The 13,462-nt window shown below is 41.0% G+C and overlaps 1 protein-coding gene across 12 annotated transcripts in view; it reads left to right on the top strand.

Annotated features, from left to right (window-relative positions):
- Positions 1 to 13,462, top strand: part of Ppp1r9a (protein phosphatase 1 regulatory subunit 9A) — a 263,457-nt gene that overhangs the window by 201,980 nt on the left and 48,015 nt on the right. For 11 of the 12 annotated variants that reach the window (XM_034519049.2, XM_034519048.2, XM_034519046.2 and 8 more), the window contains 4 exons: positions 8,655 to 8,708; positions 11,135 to 11,364; positions 12,713 to 12,809; positions 12,903 to 13,074. In XM_034519049.2, the coding sequence (XP_034374940.1) occupies positions 8,655 to 8,708; positions 11,135 to 11,364; positions 12,713 to 12,809; positions 12,903 to 13,074 (553 nt within the window). The remainder of the gene's footprint in view (positions 1 to 8,654; positions 8,709 to 11,134; positions 11,365 to 12,712; positions 12,810 to 12,902; positions 13,075 to 13,462) is intronic. The other variant, XM_076913717.1, reaches the window with a different exon arrangement.

The raw sequence follows: 13,462 nt of genomic DNA, 5'->3' as shown, positions 1-13,462 counted from the left end.
TTATACAAACTTTTTTTTTTTTTATTTTTTGATTAATGAATAGTGACCCGAGGCACATCCATGTCCTCTCTTAGGCAGATTCAAATTGTTTTCAAAGAGTAAGGGCATGGCTTTTGTTATTTGTTAGTTTACTATGTTGAACCCAACTGAAAGTTTTCCCTTACCTGTCTCAGCCATTCCCACCTTTATTTATTTATTCACACTGCCATCTGCTTTCCTGGGCTCGTTTACTTGTTCATGTGGTAGCTTCTTATAACTCAGGCTGAATTTATTGTCATCCTTCATTGTTGTAATAGGCAGCAGTAAAACTGCTCTGTTTGTTGCGGTGCCTTTTGCCCGGCCCCTACTTGATTAGCAGGCTTACTGACTTCATTTTGGAAACAGTGTGTAATTTCTACTTTCCTTGTTTTATTTTTATTTTGACTTTAGTAACCCAGGCAATGATTCTGAATCTGTAACTTTTTTTTATTAATCTGTTTTTTTTATTAATCTAACTGTGTAACTGTTTTATTACACTCTGGTCAGATACTAAATTTTCAACTGAGTTCTTTGAAAATGATGTTTTTGTTGTAGGTTAATATGGACATTTGTGATTAACTTGATATGTTTAAAATGTTCTGAATCCTTATTAACTTTTCTTGAACCTATTAAGTAGAAAATTTATACCTCAATATTATTTTTCATCTACTTACATGGTATGTTGAAAACACATGAAATATATCAGTGACTTCCTTCTCCTTTTAGGTTATAATTTGATGTTAATATTTGACAGCCACTTTTGTTGTAGTGTTAAGTGTGTGTCTATATCAAACAAAGTTAACCGAAATGTTTTCTTTTACTACATTTAAATATATACAATGTTAGACTTTGTATCTCTTACTAAGAAAATCTCATCAATTTGAACTTGTAATATTATTGGTGGTATTTATTACTATGCTTAACTCATTTTATGCTTCGTGTTTCTTATATATTTGTTGGCTGTTACTCAGATTATCTTCAAGGCTTTAGAATGCATTTTTTTCACATAACTTTAAAAGTTGGAAAAAATATCATTTGCATTTTCTGTATGAAGATCTTTGCTAAAACCTTGAGTTTTAAGAAAAATGAATATTTAAATTTGTTATAATTTTAAAACATTTAGATAGCTTTATAATTTACTTACAAATACTGTAATTTTTGTTTTTCCTTTAAAAACATTGTTTCTTATCCTTTTTAAATTTTTAATTTCTCAGATTGTCTCTGAGTAATTTATTAGGTGTTTATGGCAGATAAAGTGTTTGTGAGCTTTTCGTACCAAGAATGATGTTCTAATTATCGTGACACCATTATAATTGGCTAGGCTTGACATTTTGTTCATAATTTTTTTTCCTGAAAATATTGAATGGTTAGTGCTTCATTGCTTGAAGCATAGATTATTTTAAAGTTCTGATATCAGCCTGGAGTCAGGTGCTTCTCTTGTCTTCAGGCTGTGCTTACTTTTTGCCACAGTTTCTGAGTGGTGGTCTTCCTTTCTAGTCCCCTACCCAAGGATGAGGTGGAGGGGAGCCAGCACTCTGAGCTTACAGCCTAGGTTCCTCCTGCGAATATAATGACTGGCTGTTTTATATTTGCATTCCTTTATTCTCATTGTAGTCCATTATTAGCCTCTGTTTTAGTGGGGCTTTTGGGGTGTGTTTTGTTTTATTTTGTGCTTTTGCTTAATTTTCTAAAAACCATCATCAGTATTTATTAGTTTTTGGCAGTTTTATCTCCCCTCACATCTGAGCGTCTCAGGCTCCTGTCATTTGTTTTGTGTCTTTAGATAGGACCTTAACTGCAGGTGCCATTCACCTTGTACCCCTCGATGTGTGCTCTGCTGTCTTGTGAAGTGTTCAGCTTTCTCTTTGTGTTTTGCTCATTAGTCTTTACTTTCTCTTACCCTGGTGTCTCCAAGAGTAACTAAGATGATAACTTCACCCATGGACACGTAGATGATAACTTCACCTATGAACACATGGATTTGCTCATTTTGTTTTCAGTACTTTGAAGTCTCAAACTGAGACCGATAATTTCAGGAAGTGGGAAGTCTGTAGCCGCAAATTCAAAGCTCCCTGTTTCATTCCAAGAACTATGAGGGGAGAGTAGAACAGGCTGGGCATCCTGAGCAGTGAGCTTTCCCTGTTCAGTTTCCTCTGAGTTCTCCAGTCCCGTGTGTGACACAGATCAGCAACCTCCTGCCTTCCTTCCTGGCTCTGACAGCTGCCTCTGAACAAATATGAGATACCAGGGAAGTGCAAGGAGTTGCCCTGAGGTCTTAGTCTCTGGCAGGAAAGGAGAAGCTGTCCACCTTTTGCACGGATGGACTGGTTCTCCAGCAGCTAAGGGTGGTGCTGGAATGTGTCCTGCCATCAAATGAAGCCTGGAGCTCACTCTCTGGCCAGTCCTGACCTGCTCGTTTCCAGGCACTTTGTTTCAAATGTCACTGTAGGTTGAGAGAGACTTCTCTTTTCTGTCTTTATTTGAGCTGTGTTTGTTTTCATTTGTTTTCCTGTATGTGAGTGTATGTGTGCTGTATACACACACGAGTATGCATAGAGACACGTGCTTACAAGCCAGAGGATATCCAGTGTTCTGCTCTGTTACCCGCACCCTGCCCCCACCATTCTCTTGAAACAGGGTCTCTCACTAAACCTGAAGCTGGGCTAGCAAGCAGCACACCCTAAGGATCCTGTCTCACGTCCTCCTCCCCCATAGCACTGGGGCCACAGGGAGCCCTGCCAGGGCATGGTCAGTTTTTTATGTGGGTGCTGGAGATCCAGATTCAGGTCCTTACAGGTTACCCACCGAGCCATCTTCCCAGCCACTAAATAGGTTGACTTCCTGCCCCTGAGTACAGTTTGGTTGTTTGGTCTTTTGTTTGTTTGTGTGTTTGTTGGGTTGTCTGTTTGTTTGTTTTGCTTTTTAGTTTCTGCCTTTTGGATTGAAACTTGTTCTGACTGACTTCCTGGGTGGGAAGTAGAGAGGCTGAGTCAGAGTGGATCCTGTCTTCACGGGGGTGAGGTATCCCCACCACAGCCTTGGGAGCCAGGACTGCTAGTACTAGAGAAAACAAATCTGCTTTCGTTGTTAGGGAAAGCTGAAGTCTAAAAATTGTGTTATTTAAGTCTGTGAAAAATAAGCTCGAGAAGTTATAAATACACTGGAGAATAAATGCAGCCATCTATGAGGAAGTTTCGTTAACAAGTGGGAGCTGTGAATTGTTACCTCTTTAGTAGTAAACAGATATTTATTTTTAAAGAAGCTGTAATCACAGGCTGTGAGATGTATCCAACACGCTCCTCATTCATAGCCACATTCTGAGACTCAGTTCCAAGTGGCCTTGTTAGAGATTTGCCCTGTGCTTTATTCACTGCCTTTGATGGGGACCTTCCAACCAGGTTGAGTTACGACTCCACCAGCTAATTCCAGCTTGTTTTGCCTATGTAGTTCTTTGAAAATAAACCCACTTTTGTTGATACAAAAAAAAAAAAAAAAAAAAAAAACCACCATCTATGAAGCTTAGAACAAAAACTGGCAAAGATTTGCCACCGCTACATTTTAATAACATCATATATCTTCAAAGCCACCTTCAGCTCCTTCTGTGGGGCCCACCTCCTGCAGACACAGCAGGCTTCAGTCCAGTGCAGAAACGATGGTAAAAAGTCTATACAGTGCCGAAACCATCTCTCAGAGTGGTGTACGAATACCAGGCATTGCTGCCCCAGTGCAAGGAGAGCAGAGAATGTTGCTCTTATCTGATTAAAAAATGTCTGGTTCTAGAACACTCTTAAAACTCGCCTGCAAAGATAATATTTTTCACTTCAAAAATATTTTCCATGCCTGCACAGGCTCAGTAGAGTGCTGCAATTGATGCTGACGAGGTTTCTGCCCCCTACCCCGTTTCTGGGAGTCACATGTAGACATTTTGAATCAGTTACAGTTGTACAAACTCCATGCTCATCTTACTGAAGGCGATAAACAGAGCCTACACACAGCAGTAACAGCTAGAAAGTGTGAAGACAGACCTCCTGCTCACAAATGTAGAACTGTACGTTTGTCTCTGGTGACATCCCAGGGTGGGTACTGGGCTGTTCCATTTAACAGGGAAGATGGCGAGGCTTGTTCTCATCAGCTAAGATCACAGGCCTTCAGTCATTTGGAGAAGCTCTGAGAGGAGCACACTCTCAACCTTCTACTAATTATGCTGCGTTTGCCATGTTCCCTCATTACTTGGTAAAGCACATTGTTCTTCCCTATGAAGCAGGGGTCTCCAGCCAGTCTTGGCTACTTTGGATACAAAAGATGACAAAGACCAAGAGTCTCTGGCCTAGAGATAGGAGAAAAAGGCTAATGAAGTCAGCCAGGAGCAAGTTCTCTTTGTCCATGCCTGTAACATCACCTGCTGACCTTGGGCTCTGAAAGTAATACGTACGTATTTTAAAGATGAACTCTGCCATGTTCATGTGGCTTCAGTGACTGGATACCCAGCATCTAGTGTCATTAACTAAAAGCCAATTTAATAATGAACATAGTCTACATTTCTTGCCTATTTTTATGTTTCTTTTCTGTATGTATGTGGGGGAGGGAGTACTCACTTACGCACTGTATGTAGGCCTGAGGTCCACAATGGGTGCCTTTCTCTGTGGCGTTCTACCTTTTGTTTGAAACAGGGGTTCTCACTGAATCTGGGGCTCACAGCCTGGGCTAGGCTGACTAGCCTGTGGGCCCCAGGAGCCTCCTGTTTCTACCCTACTCAGTGCTAGGTCTCAGGCACCCACCACTCGTGTATGCTGGAGTTCCTCACCCAGAGCCTCATGCTTGCATAGTGAGCACTGTAGCTGCCGAGCCATCTCCTCAGATCCCTGGGGTTTATTAATAATTCCAGATGCTGGTAGTGTTTTGGTTTGCATTCTTTGTAAGGTTCTCAGAGCCTGGATAGTCAGTCCTCATGCAGGGTAGTGATCATCACATGTGCCTCAGGATTTTTATAAGAACTGAATGAGAAATATTAGCAGCCAGGGAAACACTTTTAGCTAGACAAGCTGAAGCACAGAAAAAGCAGAAGTTGGGAAGTCAGGCCGGGAAGTTGTTCCTCCTGTACCTCGTTCACCCACGAGAAGCCCCGGGATGCCTTGTGATGTCTCTGAGTCTCCCTGTCACCTGAGCACTGACATGAACAGGACCTGCTCTGCTCACTCCCAGGATACCTTGTGATGTCTCTGAGTCTCCCTGTCACCTGAGCACTGACATGAACAGGACCTGCTCTGCTCACTCCCAGGATACCTTGTGATTTCTCTGAGTCTCTCTGTCACCTGAGCACTGACATGAACAGGACCTGCTCTGCTCACTCCCAGGATACCTTGTGATATCTCAGTCTCTCTGTCACCTGAGTACTGACATAAACAGGACCTGCTCTGCTCACTCCCAGAGCCACTTGAAGTAATACAGGGGGCTGAAGGGAAACATGCAGGTTTCTGCCAATGTAAAGACTACCACATTAGTGGAACTATGGGCTGTGATTTCTACAAACTGGCCTTGGCAACTGTTCGCTCTGCAATTTAAAGTCTTGTATGCTGTGTTTTACTGTGTAAGCTGGAAAAGTTCATCTTGTGTGGTTTATACCTTTTCTATTAATAGTGATGGATATGTAGACAAGTCATTGAAATGTACATTGCACCCAGGATTTAAATAATCACATATCTGCAATCTTGTGTCAACTGAGAAAACTTTACACTATCGCTGTCATCTTCTGAATGATATTCAGATTGCACACTCCATTCCATGCCCCTGTCTCTGAAGGATTAGGTGGCATTCCTAATATTAAGCTCTTGCCAGCTGTTGTCACCTCACCGCTAAGGAGGTCAGCCCCTTTCTGTTATCCATTTTGATGAGAGTAGAGCATCAGGCTGACCAGAGGCCTTGTTGGCAATTTCAGATTTCTCCTTAGGTTTGTCCATAGTTCAGAGTACTAACCTAAGGTGTACACCAATAAAGAGAAGATGCTTGCTTGTGGTAGGTTTGACCCTGGGTCAGGGAACTAACTTAGTTTGTTCCCTGCCATTAGAGAGAGACACTTGAGGTAGGTTGAGCCACAGTTCAGGGTACTGAATTAGTACATAGCCTATAAGCAAAATATATTTGTGACATGAATTTCTAGACTCTGACCATGGTAAATATGCCTGGCTTATTTTTTTCAGTAACTCCCAAATGGAGCATGTGGGTGACACCGGCAGCTCTTCCTGTCCCACCCTCTCAGTTTCATTTGGGAAACTGAGGTGCAGATAAGCAAGTGTCAGAGGTCACTGGTGGTAGAGCCCCACACAGGAGGCCATAAACCTTCACTCTGCTCAGGTTCAGCACCAAGAAAATGGCATCTGGCACTCGCCTATAGCATAGAGCCAGACGTGTTCTTACGTCAGCTATGGCTTTGTAGAACACTTAAAACTTTTAGTTTCATTTGTCTGAGTGCTACTGTACAGCTTTGATTGACCTAGAACTGACTATGTAGATCAAACTGGCCTTGAACTTACCTCCTGCCTCTGCTGTCTGTCAGAATTGCAGGCGTCATTTAACACTATTGAGTGAAATGGAATAACCATATTTGATGCTTTGGCCCATTCTTTCTGGTCATGGCAGAATTTATGGATAAATAATTCTCAGTCAGCCATTGTCCTTTAAATGCTTTACATAGATTATCTCACTGAATCTTGAAATAAGGATGGTCATAAACTATGAGGAAGTGCATTTTGCATGGAAGGAAAGTGCGATGAGAGGCCAATCAGTATTCCTACTGCATGTCAATCACATGCACATAGCAAACATGATGAGACTGAGCAGGCTAGAGTTTCAGATAAACAACAAAGAGTAGATATTTTTGTTAGTAGTGGTTGGAAAAAAAAATCATCCAGGCATATGAATTTGCTTTATTCTCTAACAATATAATAGCTCTGGAAAATAATTCTTATGGTTATATATACATCTCCATGTTGTATATTAAAGAATATGTACAATGTCTAAGTACTTATGACCTTTAGTGGCTTTATTCTTGACTGGCAGGTTAGCATGACTGTTCATTTGAGGGGAGGGTCATGTTATCTTCCCAGCGTCTTGCCTAGAACCCCAATAGATGCTTACAGAGTTCATCTTTATTTTTTTAAGAGAAATGGCACAAGATCAGAACCTAGATACCCAAGTTCTAATCCAGTTCTAGTGTTGATTTTTTTTTTGTACAACTAGACAGGTTGATTATTTCCTCTGAGCCTCAGTTTCCCCACATTGGGAGCCTGCCCGCTCTCTATCATTGTTCTCAATGAGGGTTTATAGTTGGAGCGCCCTCTAGGTACCGAGCCTGGGGGTCCAGCACTGTAAGCATCTGGAATAGACCAAGGTTTCTGGTGAGCACAAAAGACCTCTGCCAGTGTTTTCAGGGAGAAAGCTTGGTGTAGCTTCCTTGCCTGGCACACTCACTCTTTGGGTATCTGCCAACGGCACCTGAGTGAGACAGACCACTACGATTATGGCATAAAACCAAGAAACCCAGATTCTGTACAGTCCTAACTCTCAAGTACTTTGGACCAAAAAAAGGCGCGGGGGGGGGGAGGGGCGGGGGGGAGAAGGAGGAGATGGTGGTCTTCAGTAACTTTATGGCAAACCAGGGGTAAAATATAACCAAAAGAAACAGGGTGCCACAAGCCTCACTTAGTGGCTGTGCTCAGCTGCATAGCAGAAAATGTTCGTGGGCTTGGTTGCAGAGTGTCTCCCTCCCTAGACCCTCCATGGGCTGATAAAGATTCATGTTTGGACCGATAAAACCGGGAGAATTGGGAATTTCAAAAAATCCTTTCCATCAAAAATACCCAGAGAACAAATTGTGAACCCGTAAACTGTTTTCCTTAAATTCAAGGGCATTTAGCCCTTAAAGAAATGAATGACGCATTGAAGACCCCTAGAAGGAAAACAGTCGGGGGTTGGGGAAGCAGAGTAAAGCAAACAAATGGCAAAGACGACTATTGTGTTGTAAAGAAAATGCTTTTGAGAGTTTTTTATACAGGTAGCTCTTTTAGAAGGCAGAAATTTGAATCTGTACCTTCCCTGCGATTAAAAAGGAACACAAACGAAAACAAATCTGAGATTTCTGTGCCACTGCGTCCCCTCCTTCCTCTGCAGCAGAGCTGCTCTGCGGAATGTGAGAGCGACTCACAGAGCCACAGCGCCACCTTTCTGCACGATGTGGAACTGAATCTTCACACTGTGGCAGGCCTGTTGACTGGCTGGCTCAAGCCATTCTGTGGGCGAGCCTCAGCAAGGAAACAGCTCCTGGACGCTCAGATCATAAAGGAAGAGTTGCAGAGGCCAAGAAATGAGTTTTCTTTTCTTTGGCCCCTTAGCAATTAAATTGGTAACTTAATCGGATATTAGGGGCCGTGAGTCATAAACCCTGTGTTTAATTAGTTTGCACCCACTGAGTCATTTTACATGCTAGACATTGTAATTTACTACCTGCTGCAATGCAGCAGGTTCCTAGGGTTTTTTTTTTTTTTTAATTATTATTGTGTCATAAGATATTCTTCTCGCTGCTGAGTCTTTAAAAATATAGAAACACTCTTAGTTGAGATGTTTTTCTTTTCAATTTTCAGTTGCAAATCAAACATGCAGTTACAGAAGCAGAGATTCAAAAATTGAAGACCAAGGTAAGCACCGCTCCGTGGTGTTTGGATTGTACTCTTTAAACTTCAGATACTCTGAGGAATTTGAAGCCTAGGAGTAATGGATTTGCTCCCGTGCATTTGAGAGCATATTTACATGAGAGGTTTATTTCCAGCATTAAAGTACATAGGCAGACCTGCCCTGAGAGCGCGCACACCCGCACACACCCAGAGAAGGCCTCAGGGCACTTGATACTTAGATTTATACTATTTATTTTCTCTGAAATTTCTTCAAAAAATAATATTTTTAATGGCTCAAGCATCTGAACTGTGTACTAATTTCTTAAGTACAAGCTGGTATGTCAAATCTCCTTTATGTTATTTACCTTATAATAATTTCAGCTAATTTACTGGAAGCAATGTATTGTTTTAATGTGGAGCATTAATTTCGTTTTAGAAAAATCTTCCCATGTCTAAGAAGTAACGATTACAAGCTCATCCTGTGCGTTGTGTAATTGATGTAGATTCAGGTGCTACTGGAAATCTTGAGATATGCTAAGTTCACATTATTTAAATTTGTTGAAGAGAAAAGGTATTAATAAAAGAATATGTTTTTAATTTATGAAATAGTGAGTCAAACTGTAAAATTTTTGTACAAGATACAGTTCTAGCTATTGTTATTTCTATCTTATGTATATTTTTTAGAGACAAAAATTCTTCAGTTACTTTCAAATGATTCTGTTTTGCTTCCATAGTCTTTTTAAGATTAAGCTATAATTATTCCCTACCATGAGTGATCTATTTTCTGATTCACAGTGGATCCTTGCTTTGGCTTCCCATGGGTTTTAAATGCAGATGAGTTAGCGGGCTACTTCGGTTAAACGGTATTCTTGACTAATATGCCTGGAGCGCTTTAGTCAAAAAAATGTTTAGACATCCTTCATGGTGTCAGCCGCGCACTGTAAATTTTAAATTTTAAGCTAGCAGGGCTGGTACATAAACAACTGCTATAAAACCTTACTTAATTACAGATGCAGTAAAAACCAAATCATTTTTTATCTGAAAACTGTTTCTCGACTTTAAAACACAGGTCTTATAGACTGTTTGTTACAAATAGGAAAAGAAGCCCCTGTGTTTACAAATGCTCTTGTAGACAGGCTTAGGCATTTGACTATGAAGATTTAATTTAGAAAAGTCTACAAATTACTAATTTATATTTTTCTCCCTAGATTGGTATATGATACACTTGAAAACATCTTAATGTGATTATTCTCTATATTTAATAGATTTCCTCATTTCAGTGTTTGGGACTAATTTTTATTTTGTAACCTCTTGTCCACATGTATTTAGTAAAAATTTTTTCACAAAATTATTTTTGTGATATATAAATGTGTATATTTGTATGAATGTATATCTCCATTTGTTCAATGTTATATAAACTCGGAATGTCATTGTGAACATTGATAACTTTGAAAGCAGAGAAGGAAAACAGAGTAGCAGCGTGAAGGGCAGGTTGTTGTTGTCAGTGCATTTTAAAGCCTCATCTAAAGCTCAGTCTTGGATTTCTGAATCAAGAGCAATGCTGGACTAGCTTCTGGGACTCAGACTTAACCAAGAGACCCAGAAAAAACTACACTCTGTGTCTCTAAGAAGTTTCAGAGACAGAAACTACACAAAGCTGTCTTTCTGATCTATTGGAGGGATTTAAATTAACTGGATAATCATTAGTGCCTTTATTTTTCCCTTTTATACCTAGTATAAATTAAGGTTTATAAAGGTCTAGACATGTTTAACACTCCCTGTAGTGTATTGAGTGACAGGCTGTGTTCATGTCAATTGAAATCAAGAACCTACTGACATCCTCCAAAGGGTTAAAAGCACAGTAACAGAAGCTGACTCTTATCAAATGGTGCTGATGCTGAGAGGTGTTGCAAGGATTCTGTTGCAAGGAAGGATCCCTTGCTCAAGTGGTAACTCAGAGGCTTACAAACCTGGACCTCATGCCCATGTGTTAAGGAAAACAATCCAAAAGTTAAGTACCTCCCTCACTCCTTCCCCACCCCTCTCCCTTCTTAGTTAATCTTCTTGTCCTACACTTTATTTAACATGCTTTCAAACAAAGTGTGTCGACATTTAGTGGGCCTAACCAGGGATGTGCTGGACATCATTTCCCTATTGCAGTATTTCAGACTACGTGCTATCAAAGAGAGCTCATGGGCGTTCAAGTCAGATTTGTGTTGCCTCATTTATCAGATGGGTAAACTTGAGCAAATCATTTCCCTTTTCAAGCCTTCTGTTTTATCCTCTATGGATATTCGAAGAACTGTTGTTCTTCTGGTCTCAAGCTGTTTTGATGACTGACTGATTGTACATAACAACAGGATTTTCTCTAAGACAAGCTATAACAGTGTAGAGAGATGGTGGTACAGACATACCCAAATTCTTTTTGCTTTGATATTTGTTTTCTCCAGCTGCAAGCGGCAGAAAATGAGAAAGTAAGGTGGGAACTAGAAAAGAACCAACTGCAACAGAATATTGAGGAGAATAAAGAGAGGATGCTGAAGCTGGAGAGCTACTGGATTGAGGCGCAGACACTGTGTCACACCGTGAACGAGCATCTCAAAGAGACGCAGAGCCAGTACCAGGCCTTGGAAAAGAAATACAACAAAGCCAAGAAGCTGATCAAGGATTTTCAACAAAAGTAAGCATTCTCCGAAGATCCAAGCAACAGCACAGACTTGTATGAGAAGCAGGCCTGTCCTCAGTGTGTTTATTCTAGTTGGAGGTGTGGGAAGGACAGGCTGGGCTGTCTCTTTCAGATCATAGCCATCATGGATTAAGGGAGTAACTTTTTCTCATGGAAATATTTGGTGTGTTGTCATTTGACTCTGCCTCAGTTCCTGATAGTAGCCATTAAGACATTGAGACTTGTTGGTTCTTTTGGAAAGCATCTGTACAATTTAGACACCAGGAGTGTGGCTGAGGTTGTGCAGCATGCTTGGCTGACAGTTGGGCATGCTATATGCAGAGGAGCAGTTGAAGTCTGGATGGGCTTCTGTCTGTGCTCTTAAAGTCAGTAACCACAGACCCTGCCTCTACAGGCAGTGTGAACATTAACCTGCAAGCCCCCTACAGCCCCTGCGTTTCTCAGTACTGCTCTGGGGGATTGGGGAGGGACCCAGGTCACCACACTAAGGCAGACCCTTGCCACACCCTGCTGTGAAATTTCAGAGGCTCATTTTTGAGCTGTGCATCTTCCTCTCCTCCTCCTGGGCCTTGATGTTAGCGAGCATGCCCAGAGGGATTTTCATTAGTTACTGCTGACTCTCTAGGCCAAACACCAGCACCTCTGGTGGTTTTCTGTAACTAGCCTCAGAAGCTACGTATCATGTGTCACTCATCTTGTTTCTTTCCTGTCTTAAAAGTAATATTTTAGTTGAAACAAATAGCTATAAGAAATTATATGAAAGAAGATGATTGTTCTTTGTTATTATGAACTCAATCCATTGCAAGTTTTTGCTAACAACACTGTATCTAGCTATAAGAAATGATCAGATTTGCTTTTGGAATGGAGGGGTGTCCCCTTCTCCTGTATTACCTCTGGAGGTGTGACAGTTGTCCCTATGCCCCTCCACTGATTTTTCTCTGCAAGTAACTCTTCAGATCTGACTGTCTACTTTCATCTGCTGTTATGTATTGAAAATATAGAATCATTTCTGCTGACAGGAAGTTATCACCATTAAATTCCCCACAGAGTCACTAGTACCATGACTCCTGTGCCCATGAGCCTGCAGGCTTCTGATCAGGCACTCTAGGTGAACGGCATGCTAAGAAAAATCAAAATACTTTCCGTATTTGTGATTAAATCATTAAAGATATCTTTTCATTTGTCGCCATAAACTTTCCCACTAACTATATTTGAGTTTCATTTATTTAAACAGCTCTCAAGTGTTTATCCCGAAGCGTACTTGAGTGCTTCTGAAAGAATTTTCACATTTCCGCACTTATTGAATGTTTTCTACAATTGAGCCTCTTATTTTCTTCTTTAGAGAGCTTGATTTCATCAAGAGACAGGAAGTAGAAAGAAAGAAGCTGGAGGAGGTGGAAAAAGCTCACCTGGTTGAAGTCCAAGGCCTGCAAGTTCGGGTGAGTGAAGTTCTCACAGACACTAATGGAAAGGAAGTTCTGCCCAGAAGAGCACAGGATAGTCCAATTTATGCATGGATTTTTGTTTTCTAGATTAGAGATTTGGAGGCTGAGGTGTTCAGACTACTAAAGCAAAATGGGACCCAGGTTAACAACAACAACAACATCTTTGAGAGAAGACCATCTCCCGGGGAAGTCTCAAAAGGAGACACTATGGAGAATGTGGAAGTCAAGCAAACATCCTGTCAGGATGGCTTAAGCCAAGGTTGGTCTAGCCTCACCTAAAACATCCTTGTTACTGACAATGTAAGCAGGACATAAGTTCTTCTGACTTGGAGATTCCAAAGCTCAAACTGCCTTCCATGAGTATTCAGGCTAAAAGCCTGTCATGTTAGCTTGAATCAAACAGCAATGCCTCAGTGTCAATGACAAACTTCAAATAAAGGCAAACCCAAGCATTATCTTAAAGTGTCATGAATAAGTGCACTTAGTAAACTGAATCAGAAGTAATAGTCCATTTCTCCTAGTCCCACCCATGGAGTAAATATGTCACTCCAGCATCAGAAAACTGGCTGCCTGTTTCTAGCATTCCAGACTCACTTAGGTAAGGTGTCCTCTTCAGTTCTGTTTTTTATCTTGGGGCCTACCATGGC

Source organism: Arvicanthis niloticus, chromosome 15 (assembly GCF_011762505.2).
Source record: "Arvicanthis niloticus isolate mArvNil1 chromosome 15, mArvNil1.pat.X, whole genome shotgun sequence".
NCBI classification, from domain to species: Eukaryota; Metazoa; Chordata; class Mammalia; order Rodentia; family Muridae; genus Arvicanthis; species Arvicanthis niloticus.
The sequence above is the reverse complement of the archived record's forward strand: the minus strand, read 5'-3'. Positions and strand labels throughout refer to the sequence as shown.